Source organism: Populus trichocarpa, chromosome 10, assembly GCF_000002775.5.
Source record: "Populus trichocarpa isolate Nisqually-1 chromosome 10, P.trichocarpa_v4.1, whole genome shotgun sequence".
Classification (NCBI taxonomy): Eukaryota; Viridiplantae; Streptophyta; class Magnoliopsida; order Malpighiales; family Salicaceae; genus Populus; species Populus trichocarpa.
In genome coordinates, this window is record NC_037294.2 from 8,330,340 (window position 1) to 8,353,020 (window position 22,681).

Sequence of the window (22,681 nt, forward strand, 5' to 3'; positions counted from 1 at the left end):
TCTAAAAATATAAAATAAAAATTTTAAAATTTTCCCAACTCTCATTTAAAATATAGTACCAAACAGGCTAAATATTATTTTAGTGCATTTGAATTTTTTTCTTCTAAAAAATTAAATTAAAATTTGTATTATTAAAAATCTTAAAATTATACTTTTATAAGTTTAACAAATCAATTTGAAATAACTTACTCAATCCATAACACGGAATATTGAGCCGGGCGATAAGAGTTTATTTTCACTGTATTTTTTCATATATATATATATTTTGTAATTAGTCACAAACCATTCACTAACCTCTAGAATATTTCGTTTTAAGAAGAAAAGAAAAAGATAAATAACAATAAAAATTATAGTTTTGAAATTCAGCGTAGATTCATCTGAGACTGGAACTGGGTTAAATTAAAAAAAAAATAAAAAAAGTAATGATTTGGCTGACCCGGTAAAATCAAGTTACAACTTGTTGATTTTTGTTTTTTTTTTACTAAAACGATATTATATATATTTTTTTTAGATAGAAATTAACTTGATAATCTGATCAAAACCTCAAACTTAAACTTTGAATAGATCGAGTTTAAAAACTATAATAAAAACTATTAAAGTTAAATTAATTGGAAAATACGATCAGGATTTACAAAAGAAGAAGCTACTAAATTATTATTATCATCTTTTTTTTGGGTTAAAACTGACGAACAACTAGCAAGATAAAATAAAATAAAAAACACTTAAAACCGTGGCTGCCAGAGAGAGCTCGTGCCGGAGCCGAGAATAGAGAAAGCCCGCGTGTTTGTTTACTCTAAGAGAAAGCACAAAAACTTGAGTAAGAGAAGCGAATCTTTAATATTTCCATTGGGTATTATTTTGCCTTCTTGCAATCTAATCATTTGTTATTATCTGCGTTTTTTTCTAGTACCTCTTTTCTTGCTGAAATTAGGTTTCCTAACTGACAATTTATCTTTCTTTTCATCATCTTTGTGTTTGATTGTCTCATTATCTCTTGAATTTTGGAAATGGGTATTTTTTTTTTTTGGATTTTCAGGTTTTGTGATAATGGGTATCTGATTTTGTCATTTTTTCAAGATTCGAAGGTTTAAATACAAAGATTTATGTGTTATTGGTTATTTAACAACATGGGTACTAAGTAGTTTGCTACCTTGGTTCGGTACTTCTGTGCTATGCAGTACTTTGCTTCTCTTTTTTACCTTTTCCATGAAGATCTAATATAGGTGGTGTTGTTATTTTGTTTATTTATATAGATGGAGATATAGGGTTTGTTTTAAAAAAGTATATGTTTGTTGAATCCAAAGGTTGGTGAGCAAATGGATTTCGAAGAAGAGGAGAAGATGCAATATCAGGGAAGCGGTGCCATACCTGCACTTGCAGAGGAAGAGTTGGGAGAAGATGATGAGTATGACGATCTATATAATGATGTCAATGTTGGGGAGAATTTCTTGCAGATGCATGGCTCTGAAGCGCCAGCCCCACCTGCTACAGCAGGGAACGGAGGATTCCAGACTCGAAATGCTCACGAATCAAGAGTTGAAACTGGGGTTTCACAGGTGCTTGCTACCTCTGGGGCCGGGGTTGCAGTTGAAGGCAAATATTCTAATGCCGGGGCTCATTTTCCAGAGCAGAAGCAGGCAGCAATTGGTGTCGAAGCAAACGATGTAGGGTCCATTGGTTATGGTGATGGATCTTCTGTTGCTCAGAAAGGGAGGTTTATGGAGATGGGTCATGATGTTCATGTCAGGAACATGGGATTTCAAAAACCAGCATCAGTGCCTCCCGGTACAGGGGTCGATCCTTCTGATACGAGTAGAAAAATTGCTAACGAGCCTGAACCTTTGCCAAATACTGGCAGTGCTGGTCCTCGAGGTGTTCCGCAGATGCAAGTTAATCAAATGAATATGAATGCAGATGTTAATCGCCCAGTGGTTAATGAAAATCAGGTCCGGCCACCTATAGAGAATGGTCCTACCACTCTTTATGTGGGAGAATTACATTGGTGGACCACCGATGCAGAGCTTGAGAGTGTTGCATCTCAATATGGAAGGGTCAAAGAGATTAAATTCTTTGATGAGAGGGCTAGTGGTAAGTCTAAAGGCTATTGCCAAGTTGACTTCTATGAAGCTGCTGCTGCAGCTGCATGCAAAGAGGGAATGAATGAGCATGTTTTCAATGGACGACCTTGTGTTGTGGCCTTTGCTTCTGCACAAACACTCAAGCAGATGGGGGCTTCTTACATGAGCAAAACCCAGGGTCAGCCCCAGCCCCAGTCTCAGGGAAGGGGGTCTATGAATGATGGTATGGGAAGAGGTGGTAATGCGAATTATCAAAGTGGAGATGGAGGAAGGAACTATGGAAGAGGTGGGTGGGGAAGGGGTGGGCAGGGAGTTCTCAACCGGGGACCTGGGGGTGGACCAATGAGGGGAAGAGGTGGCATGGGTCCCAAGAATATGGCTGGGAATGTTGCTGGAGTTGGAAGCGGTGCCAATGGTGGAGGGTATGGACAAGGAATTGCAGGTCCTGCATTTGGTGGACCTGCTGGCGGAATGATGCATCACCAGGGTATGATGGGTGCTGGATTTGATCCATTATATATGGGGCGAGGGGGTGGTTATGGGGGTTTTCCTGGCCATGGTTTTCCTGGCATGCTCCCTTCATTTCCTGCTGTTAATTCAATGGGACTTGCTGGGGTGGCTCCTCATGTCAACCCGGCTTTCTTTGCCCGAGGAATGGCACCTAATGGGATGGGAATGATGGCTTCCTCTGGAATGGAAGGGCCGAATCCAGGAAAGTGGCCTGACACAAGCATGGGAGGATGGGGAGAAGAGCCTGGTCGAAGGACAAGGGAGTCAAGCTATGATGGTGACGAGGGTGCTTCTGAATATGGATATGGAGAGGGGAATCATGAAAAGGGAGCTCGGTCAAGTGGCGCCTCTAGAGAAAAAGAACGGGTTTCTGAGCGTGACTGGTCGGGTAATTCTGACAGGCGGCACCGTGATGAGAGGGAACAGGACTGGGACAGATCTGAAAGGGAGCCCAAGTACAGGGAAGAGAAAGATACTTACCGTGGACATCGTCAAAGAGAGCGCGACTCGGGTTATGAGGATGATCGGGATAGAGGGCACTCTTCTTCAAGAGCTCGGAGCAGGTCCCGTGCGGCTCCAGAAGAAGATTACAGGTCTCGATCAAGGGATGTAGACTATGGCAAAAGGAGGCGCCCGCCATCAGAGTGACAACACCATGCTGTTCATCCTTCTAGGACAGTGCAGAGGGTGTCTTCTCGGGAGAGGAAGTAAGTTCTACTTGTTTGGATTGGGAGGGGAGAATAGCTACTCTCTAGCTTCCTTACTGCACTATCTGAACTTTATTAGCTAAAAACCTGAAACTTAATATTTATGTGCCGTAAAACTTTAGCAGTAACTGTTTGTAGGATGGCTGATGTGGATATTCCTTGTGGGGTTGGACTAAAATATCCCACAGCCGAGCATCCCATTAGATTTTTATTTTTCCTGAATTCTGTTTGAGTGCTTGTGGTCCTGATATGCATGAAACTTTCTTCTCCGTGGGATTGTTTTAGATGATGACTAGCATACTGTCTATCATTTTATATTTTTTTCAGTGCTTATGTGAAAGCTTCATGCTTTGTCAGATGCATATAATAGTGCAGGGTTTGGAGTACCATAACTGAACACCATTTTCCACTTCATGTTTTTTTCCGGGGGAATTTTCTATTCAAACAGTCAGAAGTCTTATCTACACCTCTTAATTCTGGCCTTGAATTTGGCATGGTGTTTTCTCTTTCTGTTTTTCAAGTAGCTAGATTATATGTTGTGTATTTCAAAGTTGCTTGCTGTTTCCATTCCATGCCATTGCTTCAATTCTTTTTCTAGTATTATTTGGTTTAGTGTCATCATTGATGGCTACTAGCATGGTCTTGGGAAGACATCTTGCCTTTGATGTCATTTTCTGCATTAAGAAACAGCCCATCTGCATGGTCCTCCCATTACCACTTAATTCTTTGTCTGGAAACCTTTTATAGTCTTTGAAGAAGAAAAGAGGTCGATGTTGAATCTTTACTTTTCAAGCTTATTATATCCTGTCTTTTCAAGTTCAATAACTTTGGAATTAATACAAGTCATGTGAATGAATGTCTTAAGTGTTGTTCTAGCTGTGGAAGATAGATTATCAATAGTTGTAAGCCTGTCAGTGGATGATGGTGTTCTCATTTTAGGTTCAAATTAGTCAGTAGTAACAGTAATGGTGTTTCCACCTATTATTTTTATTTGCCCAACACATGCTGGGGAAGTAAATTACAAACTTCTTCTTGGCATTGAGGGTTCAACTATAGATTGTAATGCATTGCTATGATGAAGGTCATTTTCTAGACCTAAATTTTGAGCTTAACAGTTTTTGGTGTATACTTAGGGTTGTAAACTTCTTGTTTTGTTGTTCTCGAGTTTTGATATAAAATTTGTATGTTTACAAGCCTTTTATGAAAGGCTAGATTGCATCGATTCATTTTGCCATCTCTTCTTCCTTCTTTATACACTTTTATCTTTTCTTATTTCTCTTTGAAGTTTACACAATGACATTTTGGGTAGAACTGTAATGTAACGGTGCAAAGAAATAATAGTTATTTTCTTCTATCACACTTTCTTTATTCCATTGCATTGCATTGTTATCTTGCACCCCACCAAACCTATCATCATTTCTGGTCCTATGTTTATTGTTTCAAACTGTGACCACATGCTGAAACATTAAAACCACTCCCTAGGATAGTAGTTCTGCATATGAAACATGTCTATCAATACAGCATTTGTAATCCTGATCCCCACGTGCCTGTTCTGGTAGTTTTGAGAGGTTCATTTATCCCTTTTTTTATGTACTTGATTTCTCTTCATATCTTACCTTTGTTTGTAGTTCTGAACAATTCAACTTACAACTGTAGCAAATTGGCAGTTTTGGATGGTTTAATCTATAAACTACAATAGCACATAAATAATTTTGTTTTTGTCTGTCATAGAAGTCTGACATAGCACTGCTTGGTGAAAAATTGGACGAGTTAACAGTTGAATTTGATTGATTTGTCCTAAGTATGCAATGCTCATTCTAATATATTGGGTGATAGAGGTAGATTCTACAGTGGTGTCTTTGACAAATTATTTTCTTTTAATATGCCTTTTGACATAGGGGTTCTCCCTTTATCATCCATCCAGGGAGTGGACTGGGCAACTCTTTGTTTTCATGGTTGATCAATTTATGATGTCTGGGGGAAGATGTGTTAGATTGAGCAGCTTCATTGGTTCCTTCCATAATGGTTTTCGACTGCAAAGTTTGCAAAAGAAGCCTTGATATTTTTGCTTTTTCTTTCTTTCCTCGAGCATCATTTAGGAATCTGCAAATAATGCTCTTGTGAGTATGTATAGAAAGAGATGTATTTTGTGGAGCTATAGAATGTATGGGATGTCTGTGATAAGTTTCAGGATGTTAGCATCGTGTTTATTTTTTGTAAATCACCAGACTCCCTTCTGTAAACAAATAAATGTATTAGGTCCATAGCTTAGTCTCCTCACTTGTTTAACTGAATATAGCTCTTATGTGAGCTTGTAAAAATCCTTGTACTGATGATGAGGCTCTTCTTTGTACATATTTGATGCCTTGCAATTTGTCATCCTATCTTGGTGTAAGAAGGGTCAGAGATGAGCTAATGCTGCATAATGATGGGTAGCTGTTTCCACTGTAACAATGTAAAATCTAGTTTTTTTTTTCTCGTTTTTTTTTTGGAATTGGTTTTATGCCATCAGTTCCTTGTGTTTTGTAGTTCTGATGGATCTGTTGTATAAAACCATTGTTTTCCGGTTTGTTCATTAGGATATAGAGTTTAAGATGTTTATTAGATTTTCGGTCTTCAATCTTCTTGTATTTGTATACAAGGACAGGCACAGATCTTGAAGGTCTAAGTGTTCTGAATCATGACATGGAAAGTTGCTAAAGCTGTATCAAGTATACTGTTGTTGGTGTTCTGAATCATGACATGGAAAGTTGCTAAAGCTGTATCAAGTATACTGTTGTTGGTTTTATCTTGTACCTGCATTTATCTTTTAATTTTTCTGGCCCCTTTTATTCTTTTTGTTCATGATAGCATGTAATTTTTTGTTCTTTATATAATCTGCACAGCTGTGGTGGTAAATTTGATATCATTTTGGATTGGGCAGTATAATTGATTGCTTGATCTGATGAGTGCAGCTGTTACATTTAGGAATTTTGCATCTGATGTGGGGAGGGGAGAAAGGGATATTTAATTAGCCAGATTGGCATCCATTCTCGCTTTGCTTTGCAGTTTTAAGCTCTTTATGGGAGATGGAGGATACGTTAATCTTTATGCTTTTAAGATGATGCTAAGCTTTTTCTCAAGAAAATTTAATACCTTACTATTATACATCCTTCCTTGAAATTCTAGAAATTTTGTTTCTTTGGTATTGCCGCTGTTTTGTTGCTCAGTCTTTTTGCCCCCCCCCTGCATCAGCTATTAGTGTTTGGTCTGTCGCAGATTCTCTGTTGAACCATAGCTCAACTTTCATTCCTTTTCTGTTGTGGTTGGTTTCTTGTAGACTGGGTGTTTGTGGGCTCTTACCTTGAGAATTTTGAAGATTTCCTGTTGCTCGAAGTGCTGGGGCTATTTGTTTGAATGTTTTGTTACTACTTAGTCATCTTACTTTTCCAGTGAAGTATTTATTATCATAGCTTAGTAATGTTCGAGTGGGAATTTATATCAAACGATAGCCTCAGCAATGCCAACAAATATCATGCATTTGTTTGAACTGTTGATTTTTTTCCTGTCCCTTCTGCTGTTTTGTTTTGGTGTGGGTGGAGAAGGTGTTACCTGGAGAGTTGAGCTTTGTTCTGTGCAAAAACTGGAAGGAGGCAAAGTGTTTGTAATCTATTCCTCTCTGAGCTTTTAACAATGGGCTTTGTAATAACGATTCATTTAAGATTCCCCATATGGTGTGAAATGCTCTTTTAGCCCAGCCCTAGAGGTTCCGTGAACATTTATTTCATAGGCCTGGCCCATGCAACTTCAACATTAAAATACCTAATTAATTAATTAAGGGAGGGTGTAAATGTATTAAATGTATTAAAATAATATTTTGATATAAATATATAAAAAATAATTTTTAAAAAAATCAATTTCTTTTTTTAAATACAGCCTTTTAAATCTATTATCATTTGATTTTTTAAAAAAATCTGCCATTGATTAGTTTATAAAGTTTTGAATAATGGAATAATTTAGGCTGTATAAGAAGTCGTTGGGCCCATAGAATAAAGGCCCGGACACATTAGAGAAATAAATGGAGCCCAGGCCTTAAAAGTGGAGTGAAAAGAAAAGAGCGTATCATCAAGTTAGGGCTTTGCTTTGAAAACTGAGAGAGAGCGGTTCTTCCCCCCAAACGCTACTACTAGTATTAGTAGTTTCTCATTTCACTGAATCCTTCTAAAACTAATCTGGAATTCAGAGATGGCGTTAGCGTTTGATGAATTCGGGAGACCCTTCGTAATCATAAAAGAACAAGACCAGAAGGTTCGATTGAGAGGGCTCGATGCTCAAAAGGCCAACATTGCTTCTGGTATGGCGGTCTCTCGCATCCTTCGAACCTCCCTCGGTCCCAAAGGCATGGACAAAATGCTCCAGAGCCCCGACGGCGATGTCACCATCAGTCAGTACTCTTCACTCTCTTTAATGTATTTCGCTACTGATATAGGGTTTTTAAAGTTCAAATCTAGTTTGATTAGGGTTTTAGGGTTTGTGATCTACTACTTATGGATATGGATCTCTGAAATGTTTTGAATAGCAAATGATGGTGCTACGATATTGGAGCAAATGGATGTGGACAATCAGATTGCAAAACTGTTGGTTGAGCTTTCGCGGAGTCAGGATTATGAAATAGGGGATGGGACTACTGGTGTTGTTGTTCTGGCTGGTGCTCTTTTAGAGCAGGCTCAGAAGCTGTTGGAGCGTGGGGTTCACCCCATTCGCGTTGCCGAGGGTTACGAGACAGCTTCTAGAATTGCTGTTGAACATTTGGAGAAGATTGCACAGAAGTTTGACTTTGGAGTTAATAATATTGAGCCCTTGGTTAAAACTTGCATGACTACTTTGTCTTCCAAGATGTAAGTTTGCTTCTGCTCTGTTGAACATTTGGCTGTTTTTTTTAGGCACAGCTCTAAATGCCTAGAGCATCTGTTATGGACTGTATGGAAACTGAGAATATGGTAAACCAAAGTCATAGGACGAGAGGTTTTAGCATGTGTCAACATAAGCCAAGAGTAGCTGTTTCTTATCATGCAGAATGTAGTGCCATGACTGTTCATATGATTCATAAATATTCCTTATTTTGTATAAATGGTAATTGTCTTACATAAATCTTGATAGTTGCTCATACCTATTTATGTTTCCCATTTCCTTAAATCTTCTAAGCTGTTTTTATGTTTTCTGCCCTCATGCACATGTATGGGGCGCTGTCATAGCTGAGTTTAGGGTGGTTCAACTTTGAATCTTCAAGGGCTTTAGCAGGGATTGGAAAGATGAGTGTACAGCTATGCATTAGCTGGAGTTTGGAGTAGTTGAACTGTGTGTTGCAACCTGATTTTTCATCCTGGAAACTCCCATTCTCAATCGGAGGTGTTTGACTTCAAAATTTGGGCATGACAGGAAGATTTGTAATAGTTGGATACCTCGACTGTTTGCACATGCTATATACTGTAACTGCTACTTTGTTTTGCAGTGTGAATCGGTGCAAACGCAGTTTAGCAGAGATTTCTGTTAAAGCAGTCCTTGCCGTTGCAGATTTAGAGAGGAAAGATGTTAATCTAGATTTGATAAAGGTTGAGGGGAAAGTCGGAGGCAAGTTGGAAGATACTGAACTGATTTATGGGATACTTGTTGACAAAGAAATGAGTCATCCGCAGATGCCAAAGCAAATTGAAGATGCAAAAATTGCTATCTTGACCTGCCCCTTTGAACCACCTAAGCCAAAGACTAAACATAAGGTGGACATTGATACAGTTGAAAAGTTTCAAACTTTGCGTAAGCAAGAGCAGCAGTACTTCGATAACATGGTTCAGAAATGCAAGGTGGGTTGCGCTTCGTGTCACCTTTAAAAAATGTGTCACTGAACAATTGTACAAGCTCATCTCTCTTACCAGACATTAAACTTCTTCCCTTACGCATCTCCCCTATATTTGTTGTGTTAAAATATTCCCTTTCTTTCTCTGGTTTCGCCAATTTCTGACTGTTCTTCTATTTCCATCTGGATGGTATTAAGGTTGTTTGAGGTTTTCAATAGGTTTTTATGTTTTTTGGTGGGTTGCTTTTAAATTGCTAGGAGAGTTATATTACTCTGTTTGTGTTGTTTAATTTTTTTTTGGTTAAAATTTGATTCTCAGGGTGTAGGTGCAACCTTGGTTATCTGTCAATGGGGGTTTGATGATGAGGCAAATCATTTATTAATGCACAGGAACTTGCCTGCAGTCCGGTGGGTTGGTGGTGTAGAGTTAGAGCTGATAGCAATAGCCACAGGTTTGTGTCAATTAAGCTTCTCTCTCTAGATGTTCGTATATACATGGTCATATATTTGGGTGGAGCACTTGAGCATTTATAAAATATGCTGTCATGATTTAAGTGATTATTAATGAAATGATGGGGTATTGTTATTTTAGGTGGAAGAATAGTGCCAAGGTTCGAGGAGTTGACACCAGAAAAGCTAGGAAAGGTAAATGTTTCTTACTTGTATACCCTTTTCCATCATGGAAAAAGAGGCCGAGTATAATAGCATCATGTCTTTTTGTGTTCTCAAACCAGGTTCTATCCTTAAGAAGAAGACTAAACTATAATTATTTTAGTTGAGTCAGGTTTTAGAACGACTCTCTTTAAAGGCTTGCTAACCAATTTTAAAGATTCTTGCATTTCAGTGACTGAACTGTATTGATTCATGCATTTACTTATTTTTACTTTCTCTCATGTAGTACAAGTAACACTGATGTGTTATTCTTCTTCCTTTTCTCTTACTGTTTTATTTGTGAAGGCTGGTTTGGTTCGAGAAAAGGCTTTTGGCACAACAAAAGATAGAATGCTGTATGTTGAACACTGTGCAAATTCAAGGGCAGTAACCATATTTATTCGTGGAGGTAGGATTTAGATTATCCATTTAAAACCTTTATTGCAGTTGATTTGGTTTATCTTTTAATATGGTGGCAATTAACAATGTGTTTTGAATACTTCCAAAATATATTTGTTATTACACCAAGTCTTTTGCATTCATGTTTTCATTCCCAGTAAATGGGTGGCAACCCTGGTGCCTTTAGTTTATCCTCTTTTGTTTATTGGAAAAGGAGTGTCTATTGCATTGTAGAATAAGCATGTAAGCGTGATATACATGAGGTATGGTGAATATTTGTGTTGGAATCAACTTATTTACTATTATGAAGTTTGAACTCCCTTATTTCATTTATGTGTTTGATGCTAGCAGAGTCAACTCCTGCATCGTGGACCTGCTTTCATATGGATCATGTATGCATGTATGAAAAGCACACTGGAGATGATCTCAATCTACAATATACTTGTTTAAAGAGATTGTCCTGCTTTGCTTAGATGTATCAGTTTATTTGATACTGCTCTGACTGCTTTGCGTAGATGTGCCTGCTCTGAAAGAGATTGTCGTGCTAGCTCACTAACATCTAAGTATCAACCTATTCTAGCAGAGAAAAGAACCAGTTGAAAGAGCTCTTCATAAATAAAGCTTTCATGTCAATTGTGTCAAAGCTCTTCAATGCTGTATGTTGAACATGTATTTTCTGGTTTTCCTAGCTTGTCATGCTGTGTCGATGCATTCCATTGCCATCATAGTGGAGTTGCTTTGCTATTTTTACAGTCAACTCAAGAAAGCAAGGCATCAGTTTACTCTGTTTGATATGGAAACCTATTGCTGTTTAATGGGGACCTGTTTGGAAAAAGATAGGGGATCTTGAGGTTATGTAGTTGATCTCATGCAAGGTTCTGGTGCTTTGTGATTGCTAGGTAACAAAATGATGATTGAGGAGACAAAGCGTAGCATCCATGATGCATTGTGTGTGGCAAGGAATCTCATTCGCAACAATTCTATTGTATATGGTGGTGGCTCATCTGAGATTTCCTGCTCAATTTCTGTGGAGGCCGCAGCAGATAGATATCCAGGAGTTGAGCAGGTATCAGGGCATTTACTGATGGATTTTTTTCTTTTCTTTTCTTTTTTGCTTGATTGATACCAATGACTTTTATTTTCTTTTCCTGCAGTATGCTATCAGGGCATTTGCAGATGCTTTAGATTCCGTCCCTATGTCGCTTGCAGAAAATAGTGGCCTCCAACCCATTGAGACATTATCTGCTGTGAAATCTCAACAAATTAAGGTAAATATGATATGGCCACCTTCAGTGCCTCACACATATCTAGCTCCACTTTGTGTAATTGCACAGTCCACCATCATGGTTGTGATTTTCATTTTAAAATTGATTATGCAGGAGAACAATCCTTACTGTGGAATAGATTGCAATGATGCTGGTACAAATGACATGCGAGAGCAAAATGTATTTGAGACTCTTATCGGAAAGCAGCAGCAGATTTTGCTAGCAACACAAGTTGTCAAAATGATTCTAAAAATCGACGATGTCATCTCCCCTTCTGATTTCTGATCTTTGAAGTTCTGTTACATCACACTGCTTAGCCATCAACCGAGGCCATATTGTTTTGATGGCCTGATGTGGCATATTGAGCCGCATGGAGACACTCTCAGTTCACGAGAGTTTGTTTTGGTTACAGATCTATCATTGGATTTTAGTCGGGGCTTTTCTTGTGTCTGAACTGGTTGATTTTGTCGCTTGTTTTCTTTGATTACTGATATTACTTTATACCCCCCTTCTTAGCTGTCTCTACTTGTATACTGCATATTCATTGCAGGATCATTTGTTTCAGCTCGTTTTTCTTATTCTTTGTTTCAAATGATTCCGACTGAATGTATTTCTTAATGTGACGGAACTGAAAACATTAGTTGTCAACAAGCTAATGGAGTTTGTACAAGGTAGCTGCTGAGGAATGCACGCACCCCGTTATTCATATGGATCATGTATGCATGTATGAAAAGCACACTGGAGATGATCTCAATCTACAATATACTTGTTTAAAGAGATTGTCCTGCTTTGCTTAGATGTATCAGTTTATTTGATACTGCTCTGACTGCTTTGCGTAGATGTGCCTGCTCTGAAAGAGATTGTCGTGCTAGCTCACTAACATCTAAGTATCAACCTATTCTAGCAGAGAAAAGAACCAGTTGAAAGAGCTCTTCATAAATAAAGCTTTCATGTCAATTGTGTCAAAGCTCTTCAATGCTGTATGTTGAACATGTATTTTCTGGTTTTCCTAGCTTGTCATGCTGTGTCGATGCATTCCATTGCCATCATAGTGGAGTTGCTTTGCTATTTTTACAGTCAACTCAAGAAAGCAAGGCATCAGTTTACTCTGTTTGATATGGAAACCTATTGCTGTTTAATGGGGACCTGTTTGGAAAAAGATAGGGGATCTTGAGGTTATGTAGTTGATCTCATGCAAGGTTCTGGTGCTTTGTGATTGCTAGGTAACAAAATGATGATTGAGGAGACAAAGCGTAGCATCCATGATGCATTGTGTGTGGCAAGGAATCTCATTCGCAACAATTCTATTGTATATGGTGGTGGCTCATCTGAGATTTCCTGCTCAATTTCTGTGGAGGCCGCAGCAGATAGATATCCAGGAGTTGAGCAGGTATCAGGGCATTTACTGATGGATTTTTTTCTTTTCTTTTCTTTTTTGCTTGATTGATACCAATGACTTTTATTTTCTTTTCCTGCAGTATGCTATCAGGGCATTTGCAGATGCTTTAGATTCCGTCCCTATGTCGCTTGCAGAAAATAGTGGCCTCCAACCCATTGAGACATTATCTGCTGTGAAATCTCAACAAATTAAGGTAAATATGATATGGCCACCTTCAGTGCCTCACACATATCTAGCTCCACTTTGTGTAATTGCACAGTCCACCATCATGGTTGTGATTTTCATTTTAAAATTGATTATGCAGGAGAACAATCCTTACTGTGGAATAGATTGCAATGATGCTGGTACAAATGACATGCGAGAGCAAAATGTATTTGAGACTCTTATCGGAAAGCAGCAGCAGATTTTGCTAGCAACACAAGTTGTCAAAATGATTCTAAAAATCGACGATGTCATCTCCCCTTCTGATTTCTGATCTTTGAAGTTCTGTTACATCACACTGCTTAGCCATCAACCGAGGCCATATTGTTTTGATGGCCTGATGTGGCATATTGAGCCGCATGGAGACACTCTCAGTTCACGAGAGTTTGTTTTGGTTACAGATCTATCATTGGATTTTAGTCGGGGCTTTTCTTGTGTCTGAACTGGTTGATTTTGTCGCTTGTTTTCTTTGATTACTGATATTACTTTATACCCCCCTTCTTAGCTGTCTCTACTTGTATACTGCATATTCATTGCAGGATCATTTGTTTCAGCTCGTTTTTCTTATTCTTTGTTTCAAATGATTCCGACTGAATGTATTTCTTAATGTGACGGAACTGAAAACATTAGTTGTCAACAAGCTAATGGAGTTTGTACAAGGTAGCTGCTGAGGAATGCACGCACCCCGTTATTCAGGGCTGCAAGAAGCATCTGCATTTTTCAGGTAACTAAACAGGGTAATTGATGTTATTATAGAATCAGTGTGGTTGTCTAGTCCTGTATTTTCATAAACTAGAGATTCGCATGTGACGAGCTTAAGACCAAAAATATTGCCCCTCTTATCACTTGAATGAGCATCACTAGTAATTTTAAGCTGTTTGGCGCATGTCCCATTTGTCTTTTCTGAGGTTGGAGCTGGTACTGGATTGGAGTTGTGGAAGCCGTTGCTTCTCCTCGTCTATCCCAGAGGACATAGAGCAGGCTAAAAAAAAACAGGGAGAATGTCTTTTAGATACCCTTTGCAGCTTCTTTCCGCTGCGAAAAAAGGAACTGCTCTTCAATTTTTATGCTTTTCATCTATAGAGATAAGTTTAAAAAATCCGTCAATACATCATTTGTATGATCATTCGTGCACAGGTTCGAATGAGCTCAATGGATCCCTCTTTTGGCCCATTCCCTGCCTTGGGGTGAATAGAAATTAATATACTTCGACCTTTTGTTAGAAATCAATGATACTGCTAGAAAATATAAAGTTGAAAATCATGCTCGCTATTACTGGATACAAGATTCAATCATTCATGGAAGACAAGCTACGCCCTGATGAGCCCCAGGCAGCGAAATAATTAAACGAGACACACGATACACAGACAACGGAGTACTGTGTACATTTCCATCTCTGCCGACCCTTTAGTTTCCATTTATGGATAGGGTAATGCAGGTTTGGTTCGGTGGTATCATTTATGGCAACTGGACTCTGTCAGCTTTAATGTTATAATCACTTGTTGTTTCACTGGGTGGATGGTCGGATAAAGAGAATTACTACACCTTCAGAGACAAGATCTAAGCCTAGATGCTTTTGCAACTTTTTCCAAACAGACAAACATGTTGTGATCAGTTTCATTTCCCAAAAAAATATGGTCCCATTAAATGGAGCTCCAAGGACATACATTTTCTTCCACTTTCTATTCTATACCACCCGTGTGGTGTGAGTAGAAGAGGAAGCTCTGGTTTTCCTTTTGCACCATCGAGTTTCTCATTTAGATTCACATGATGGTGGGTCTTGTGGAAACAAGCAGCTCTGTTTGTTTCCATAAAAAAAAAACACAGACAAATTGGTGTAGTGTACAAGGAGATGGATACGAATCCTAGCCAGCTAGCTAATTCCTTACAATAGTTACAAATGACCTTATTTCCTTTTCCTCCTTTAATTTGCTTGAGCTTTATTTGTCCTTAATTACTTACACACTCTACGGGCTTCTGTGCAAAGCCACTAATCAGCAGCGTGAACCCTTCTTGCAAACAAGTGCACCTGCTCCTGCTGTGATGGAGCTCACCAGGGAAGATGGTCTTGCACTTAAGCTGGATGCCCTGGCGTAACTAGAAGAAGCTCCAGCACCAGATGGTGTGAAGAACGCTCCATTTAACATCAAATCCCCGTCGGACCTCCAATTCCAACGCTTCCATTGGCTTTGTGGTGCAGCCTCATGTTTAGTTACCTGAAAAAAGTAACAGTAATTTGACACCCTTTTATGTTATTAATTGTACTTGCAATATCTGTCAATGTGCCATGAAGGGGATATCAAATAAGAATTACCTCTTTTTTAAATCTATCATTGGGAGCAAGAAATCTATTGCCTTGGCTATTAATTGTAGGGGCAGCACTGCCACCAATTGCATACATTTTCCAGTGTGTATAGTCATTGTTTACCACGTGAAAATATCCATGTCTACATCTGCAAATAATAATAATAATAAAAAAAAGATCAGAATTCAGAAACCTTGGCAAAATATCGATCTAGCTATTGCTACTAATCACTTTAATCTTCTAAATTTAGAATTTATTGGTATACCTTGGCATTCTCTGCACAAGCCCTTCTCCGAAGTGGTTGAAGGCAATGGTGACTTGCATATTCTTGTCTTGTTTATAGCTATCACTGTGGCCCAAGAGCATGACCTTGTTATGACGAGTGAAGTAACTGTTGGAGATTGTTATGGCTGTGGAGCCATGAATTGCATCAATCAACCCATCATTGCAATTGGATAAAGAGCAATGATCCACCCACACCTGGCTACCTCCGAATATCGATACCCCGTCGCCGTCCGATATAGTCCTCCACCCGTAATGGCTAGGAGAATCCCTCACATAGGCATTCCCTCCTTGCTTGCAATCATGAATATTTATACCATGAATGATAATGTTGGTCACATATTGTATAGTGATGCATGGACCTCCAGCAATGTGCACATTAGCTCCTCTTCCGTCGATTGTCTTGAAAGAGTTCATGATCAATTCTTCCTTGAGCCTGATCACCATGTCACGAGCGAAAGTGATCCATAGAGGCTCATCTTGTATAACAGCATGCCTAAGAGTGCCTGGCTTGGGATTCACTGGGTCATCATGACCGGAGTCTGTCACTACATATATCTTACCATCCCTGCCACCGATAGCATTCTTACCGAACCCAATTGCACAATTGGCTAATCTTTGCCGATTCTTCTCCCAATTGGGGTCACACCGCCAGCAGTCGTCTATGGGGTTGCCGGTTCCACAAGAAAGGAAGGCCAAGTTCCTCCGAGAGGCATTGATGCTCCTGAAACAGATAGAAAACAGAAATGTGTCAAATTAAAGTCCTAGATAGCAACATTACATTTGCTAGCTAATGCTAAATGCTCGAAGGGCAGAGCATATTTTACCTGTGTACTTCTTCCACTACCAATTCAGGATCTTGAACTGGCAAACAGGAAATAAAACTTGGAGCTAGAATAAGCAGGAGTACTGAAAGAGAGAGTGGAATTGCCATATTGTTCAGAAAGAATGATATGGGCACATAAATTTCGTGAGAAACTACAAGGAATGTGATGGCTATATAAAGGGAATGAAGAGGGGTAAAAGAGCTCAACTGGTTAGAAAAATAACAGGACATTGTGCCCTGTCTGTATTTTTCTGGGTTAGAGTCCCAAGATGTTTGTTTATGTTAGTTTAAGCGGTTAAAGAATCTCTCTCTCTCTCTCTCTAAATTTTATATGAACATCATCACCAATGGATTAGACCGAAGAACATAAGTTTGGGCCGAGAAAAACTTGGATGAAAACTATATGGTCAAAATCTCACTTAACTCTTTAATATTAAAACATTTTGAGAGCACTAAGGAATGTCGTACTAGCGGTTCGACTCCGGCACTTGTATTAAATATTTATGCTTCACTAAGAAAAACCATTAACTAACAAGCTGAAAGACTTGGGTTTTATTACGGGGTGAACTCCTGTTTATATAAACAGTAAAGTTTCTCGATTTTCTCTTATTTTCAAGCTTTATTTTCCTTCCAATTAGACCTTTTTTCACTCTAATGAGATTAAATTAAACTTGAAATTATGATAATATACCAAATTAATAGACTTAGGACTAAAATGTAAAATAAAAAGAAATATATGACTAACCCTAACTTCATGATAATTCTCATTTTAACCCAAAAACTCATTTTGTTTATTTTTTAATCCCTAGTACAGTGAGAGAAGAGAGAAACAAATGCAGATTATTTGACCCAAGATTTATTTGGATTTTTTAAGGATTGACTTAAAAATCTAGAAGGAAAGAAAAAAAAAGAGGGGAAATAGCCAATGGCACCATACCGACAATAATTTTGAAACATGTGGTCACTCAATAAAGAAGACGACGCCATGAGGATTCAAATGCCGCTTGTGAAGGTGATTTTTGGTGGCCAGACGGCCCCCCACGCACTACCAGAAAGGCACGAGGGCCGCTCACTTGTTGGTAATGCCCTTGAACTAACTTGATGTTACAAAAAAAAAACACCATGGTAAAAAGACCAAAAAAACCCTTGCAAGAGAATTTATTTGACTTTGTCTCAAAGGGCAATAAATTATTTACATTAATTTGAAAAAATAAAAAATATCAAAACTACCTTGAGTAAAAGATAATCTAATTTTGTATTCTATGGTTAAATTAATATTTTTACCGTGCAATAAAAAAAAATTAATCTAACCCCATATAATTTATAAAAAACAACTGTGTCATGGTGAAAAAGATTACTTTGCTAAAAAACCTAGTTCAAAGATTACATTTCTCCAAAGATTACTACGTCGTGGGCCAGAACATTTTTTTTTTGGGAAAAAATTATACTCGGGTGATGCAAGCATGTTTTTTAAAAAATCTGACTTGGGTTATAGGCCTAAGAAAAATAAGTTGCTATATGGACCAATCTAAAAAAACAGAAACATGGAAACCTATAAAAGACAATGGTAAAAAATCATATAGAAGACATAAAGAAAAAAAAAAAAAGCTTAATCACTAATAATATAAATACTTAATGGTAAAATTGAAAAGGCATCAACTTAAAAAAGAAGAAAAAACCTAAAAAACTCTGACGAACCTTCTAAACTCGAGTTAAAGTTTCAAACACGTAACTCATTAAATCCTAAATCTTATAAGTTCAATTCCCAATCAATTTAATATTGATTAGCCAAAGTAAATCTAATAAATAAAAAGACCCGAGAAAACTAGGTTTATTTATTGACATCAATGAATCATGACATTAAAAATATAAAAAGAGAAAACATAGTTAATATTATGTTTTACTCGTAGCTAGTAATAGGAAAGTCTCTAAAATCTGAGCATGACTGACAAGTAAATGCATGTTGCAAATGATATATAGTTGCTATCTGATTGCAGATGATATATAGTTTTACAAATTGTTTTTTTTTTTGCTTGGAGAGGAGTAGTTTTAACCATTACCATATCGCAAATGATATATAGTTGCTATCTGATTGCAGAATACCCTACTAGGGCATCTACAAGTATGAGAGGCCTATTTGCTTGATTTATAAGGTACTTGCGATCCCTGCTCTTGGACCTTAACCCTAGCCTCTTGATTATATTGCTTAGTTGAAGGGGTGTTGCTAGTTCTGCATGAATGTCTCTCTCTCTCTCTCTCTCTCTCTCTAATTCTCGAGCATGAAAGAATTCATTCGACCGTCATCAACCATTAAAAATGGATATAAATTCTCCCCACGGCACTTGGATTTCAGATCACAGCATTATTAAACAATTTAATACATTTTATTTAACAGCTTAAAATGGCAGTCACATCATGGCAAAAGTCAAATAAACTCGTCGATTATAAATTTATAAAGGACATTTTGCTCTTCAGATCCATGCAATGATGAGGGCCACAACCCCACCAAATCTCTCTAACCTTACAAGGTGACGGCGACCTGGAAATCGGAGGGCCAAGTGGGGGAAAGAATAAAAGAGAGCAGAGGTCACATGGGAGAACGTGCATAGAAGAAGAGAAGGAAATGGGCATGGGCTAGTTGACGGAGGACAGTACGGACTTGCCATGTGAAGCCTTCGTGATTTTCAAAGCAGCTTCCTTCCTCCATTTCTCTTCTCCTCCCCTTTCTCCGTAATTAATTCAGAGCAGACTTTTTATTTGTTGTCATATAATATCGTGGGAGTGGAAGGGAAGCCAAGAAGAACTCGGGTATTTTTTTATTTTTATTTCCATGTTAGCTGAGCATGTGATTGAATGTTGGAATAATATGTACAAAACTTGGATTCCCACCTTTTCTTTTCTTGGAGTCCTTCTTAGAATAACAATCTGGCATTTTTTTTTCTTGACTTGGTTTTGTTTATTCATTGATTTTGAATTTCTTTTAAAAAAACAAATGCATTGTCATTGCATCAAAATCATTTTCTTGCTGTCAAGAGTATCGTGCCATTATATATATTATTCTTGTTAAAGTATTTCTATTAAGACTTAACTTGATATAAGCTTACAACATTTTCTCCGAATTAAATAAGAATATTTGATAATTATATTTAATAGTTTTAGAAACATCAATACTCTTTGATGACAATCGTAAAAAGATAAGATAAGATACTTCATCCACAAGATTAATTTATTAGTGCAACTCGTTTCTCCATTGATTTGATATTTCTCTACATGCAGGAGAGATACAACAACATACTAGTATTTGGAAGTCCTGAATAGAAAATAGTACCATATAGTTTTATTTGAAGCTTAACACGTTTCATTGTTTTTATTGGTTCTTTTGTTTAATCTATTTCCTTTTATTCAATCGTATTTTTTATAATCAAACATCAACCGAGGCCTCTTGGTTGAGGGCATGTCTGCCTGGGTGTCATGCATCGTTGCCCCCACTCCCCTCGGCTCACGAGGGCGGGGGCAGATACTGATCTCCCGCGCGCTTCCGCTCGCGGTTGGCCTAAAAATCGAGTCCTCGGTGACGGTTGCCACAGCAAGCGGTGGTTGAGAGACCCTCGAACACGGTCGTGCGCACGCCTGTCGCCCCCGGGATCTCCTGGACCCTCGGGCATCGACTTTTTAGGATGCTCTCGTTGCGACCCTAGATCATGCAGGATTACCCGTTGAGTTTAAGCATATCAATAAGCGGCGAAAAAGAAACTTAAAAGGATTCCCCTAGTAAAGGTGAGCAAACTGGGAAATGCCTAGCTTAAGAATCTGGCGCTTGCGGCGTCCGAATTGTAGTATGGAGAAGCGTCCTCAACGGCGGACCAGGCCCAAGTCCCCTGGAAAAGGGCGCCGAAGAGGGTGAGAGCCCCGTCGTGGCTGGACCCTGCCGCACCACGAGGCACTGTCTGCGAGTCAAGTTGTTTGGGAATGTAGCCCCAATCGGGCGGTAAATTCCGTCCAAGACTAAATACGGGCGAGAGACAGATAGCAAACAAGTACCTATTCATAAATAAAATTCTGATTATGAACTAAAAAATTTAATGTATCTGAAGTAATGTTTTTTTTTCAATTACCAAGACAACAACATCTTCGATTGACTCAGGTCAACCCAAACTATCTTGTCAAACTCATAACTTGAATTGAATAGAAATATAAACACGAGAGTCATTAAAATATTTATTTGATTATAAATAAAGCGGTATTATTCAAATACTATTCATAGAATACATTACTCCACTCAAATTGAATAGAATTTGAAAATGAAGATATTTTAAATTCAATTTTTAAATTCCAAATCAAATTTTAAATAATAAGTAAAATAAACTCTTAATTAATCTAAGAGTTAAATATAACTATAATATTTTTAATTAATTAATTAAAAAAATTAAAATTAAAAACAAAACAAAATAGTCTAGGCCATGCTCGCGAGCCTGACATAAAATAAAAAGCCCAGGCACCCTTGTGCGGAAGACCATGCCATGTGCCTTACTCTGTGTTTTTTTTTTTATGTGTGTTAAGAGCAAAGGGCACATCGTCGTCCACTCGTTTATCTTATTTTTGCTTTATTAAGTTGGTGTCAGGTAGCCTGTAATGGCAAACGACTTGTCACTTGTTGGTCAACTATCAAGATTTTGATCTATACTATAGTAGCTGGAAAATCAAAGGGTTTGGCCTAGAACTTATTTTCACCCTAAAACACCTTAAAAACACCATAGAAATCTAAAAAATTAATATCTCAACTCAAAACACCATTAAATCAACTACAAAACACAAAATCAAACAAAAATAATCTCTCTTAAGCCCGATCTACCTTTTCAAGCAATAAGGATGCCAAAAACTACCACCATCAAACTCTTCTCAACAAATGAAACCTTTTAACACTAACTTTGATTATTTTGTTTGCTGGAATTGTGTCAACTGACAACAGTTTCTCTCCCTGTTCTTTTTAGGCGAGTTTCTCTCTCCTCTCACTATACTAGGGATTGGAAAATGAACGAAATGAGTTTTGGGGTCAAAATGAGAATTATCGTGAAGTTAGGGTTAATTATATATTTCTCTTTGTTTTACATTTTAGTCCCAAGTCTATTAATTTGGTATATTATCATAATTTCAAGCTTAATTTAATATAATTAGGTTGTAAAAAGGTCTAATTGGAAGAAAAAAAAAGCTTGAAAATAAGAGAAAATCGAGGAGCTTTATGATTTATATGAATAGGAGTTCACTCCGTAATAAAACCGAAGTCTTTTAGATTGTTAGTTAAAGGTTTTTCTTAGATTAAATTATATATACTCACCATCTTTCAAGTTATTTAAATTTAAATTCATACACAAAAAAATATATTTTTTAAAACCTTCTTTAGAACGAAAGGCAATGATATATATAAAACTAACCATACAACTGGTAATAAATATTATACATTTTATATCAATATATTTCTAAAAGGGTTTTCATCATAAAAATAATGATAAAACTCATTATTTTAATTGCTATGTTTTTTTTATGCTTTGACAAGTTTTTTAAATTGATATTTTTAAATTGGTTGGTAATAAAACTTATTGATTAAACCCAGATCTAGGGTTTTATGGGTTGCGAGTTTTAAAGATTTTGACCAGGTTTAGGAGATTTGTTTGAGTTTGGTTTTTGTTTTTTCCCTTGTTTATGCTATTTTGTTTTTCTATTTTATTCTTCAACATTTATTCAATTGGAGATCAAATTTTTTCTTTTAACTAACTTTCTATGAAGTTTGTTTTGGTCTTAAAAACGACCCTGTTATCTCGGTCTTTTTATTTATCTTTATTTGTTGAGTTTTTTTTGCTAATTCCTTAAATTAATATTTTTTTTCCTGATTTTATCCTTCAGTATTTGAAATGATTTTTTTAAACAATTTATATGATTGGAATTATTTTTCTATTTCATTCCTTTTAAGTTTTTTTTTATTCTTTGAATTTAGTTCTCATTCTTTTTATTGCTTTTTATTTTTATTTGAGATAAACTTTTAAATTTATTTTTATTTATTTGCTTTCTCTATGATTTTTCACGGATTTTGAAAATAAACCTGGTTTTCTTTGGTCTTTTTATTTGTTGTTCTTTGTTAGATTTACTTTGGCTAATCAATATTAGATTGGTTAGGAATTAAGTTTCAAGCATAGAATCTATTGAGTTGTGAGCTTAAGACCTTAACCT

The 22,681-nt window shown here is 37.3% G+C and overlaps 3 protein-coding genes across 11 annotated transcripts; 2 read left to right on the forward strand and 1 right to left on the reverse strand.

The window, feature by feature from the left end:
• The first annotated feature begins 657 nt into the window (after window positions 1-657).
• LOC7460729 (uncharacterized) lies at window positions 658-6,090 on the forward strand. 6 transcript variants are annotated; one of them, XR_002984258.2, is made up of 3 exons: window positions 658-817; window positions 1,305-3,295; window positions 5,194-6,090. XR_002984258.2 is itself a non-coding variant. In XM_024610314.2 (2 exons), exon 2 carries the CDS (start codon window positions 1,317-1,319, stop codon window positions 3,234-3,236), a length of 1,920 nt encoding a protein of 639 aa, XP_024466082.2. In that variant the 5' UTR covers window positions 658-817; window positions 1,305-1,316; the 3' UTR covers window positions 3,237-3,579. The 6 variants fall into 6 exon arrangements, 4 of the variants coding, with proteins under 4 accessions (XP_024466082.2, XP_024466083.2, XP_024466085.2 ...); XR_002984257.2 differs by having other exon boundaries at window positions 5,220-6,090; XM_024610314.2 differs by lacking the exon at window positions 5,194-6,090 and having other exon boundaries at window positions 1,305-3,579.
• Window positions 6,091-7,402: 1,312 nt separating this feature from the next.
• Window positions 7,403-13,683, forward strand: LOC7477067 (T-complex protein 1 subunit epsilon). Of its 4 annotated transcripts, none has more exons than XM_052456020.1 (9): window positions 7,403-7,718; window positions 7,854-8,172; window positions 8,787-9,135; window positions 9,448-9,580; window positions 9,721-9,773; window positions 10,086-10,188; window positions 11,078-11,244; window positions 11,333-11,446; window positions 13,147-13,683. In XM_052456020.1, the coding sequence occupies exons 1-9, from the start codon at window positions 7,520-7,522 to the stop codon at window positions 13,315-13,317; spliced, it is 1,608 nt and encodes a 535-aa protein (XP_052311980.1). In that variant the 5' UTR covers window positions 7,403-7,519; the 3' UTR covers window positions 13,318-13,683. The 4 variants fall into 4 exon arrangements, with proteins under 4 accessions (XP_052311980.1, XP_052311979.1, XP_052311978.1 ...); XM_052456019.1 differs by lacking the exon at window positions 11,333-11,446 and adding an exon at window positions 12,922-13,035; XM_052456018.1 differs by lacking the exons at window positions 11,078-11,244; window positions 11,333-11,446 and adding exons at window positions 12,667-12,833; window positions 12,922-13,035.
• A 943-nt stretch (window positions 13,684-14,626) lies between these two features.
• On the reverse strand, window positions 14,627-16,776 carry LOC7477066 (probable pectate lyase 5). The gene is made up of 4 exons (XM_002314540.3): window positions 16,458-16,776; window positions 15,614-16,354; window positions 15,358-15,496; window positions 14,627-15,259 (listed from the first exon to the last, which is right to left on the reverse strand). The coding sequence occupies exons 1-4, from the start codon at window positions 16,685-16,687 to the stop codon at window positions 15,038-15,040; spliced, it is 1,332 nt and encodes a 443-aa protein (XP_002314576.2). The 5' UTR covers window positions 16,688-16,776; the 3' UTR covers window positions 14,627-15,037.
• Window positions 16,777-22,681: the final 5,905 nt, after the last annotated feature.

Bases quoted from the DNA above. Each gene is read 5' to 3' on its own strand.
- LOC7477066 (XM_002314540.3), bottom strand. From the start codon at position 16,687: ATGTCCTGTTATTTTTCTAACCAGTTGAGCTCTTTTACCCCTCTTCAT. The intron at 16,355-16,457 runs GTAAAATATGCT...TATCTGTTTCAG, and splicing joins GTAGTGGAAGAAGTACACAG to GAGCATCAATGCCTCTCGGA. The intron at 15,497-15,613 runs GTATACCAATAA...TATTATTTGCAG, and splicing joins CTTGTGCAGAGAATGCCAAG to ATGTAGACATGGATATTTTC.
- LOC7477067 (XM_052456020.1), top strand. From the start codon at position 7,520: ATGGCGTTAGCGTTTGATGAATTCGGGAGACCCTTCGTAATCATAAAA. The intron at 8,173-8,786 runs GTAAGTTTGCTT...TTTGTTTTGCAG, and splicing joins ACTACTTTGTCTTCCAAGAT to TGTGAATCGGTGCAAACGCA. The intron at 9,774-10,085 runs GTAAATGTTTCT...TTATTTGTGAAG, and splicing joins CACCAGAAAAGCTAGGAAAG to GCTGGTTTGGTTCGAGAAAA.
- LOC7460729 (XM_024610314.2), top strand. From the start codon at position 1,317: ATGGATTTCGAAGAAGAGGAGAAGATGCAATATCAGGGAAGCGGTGCC.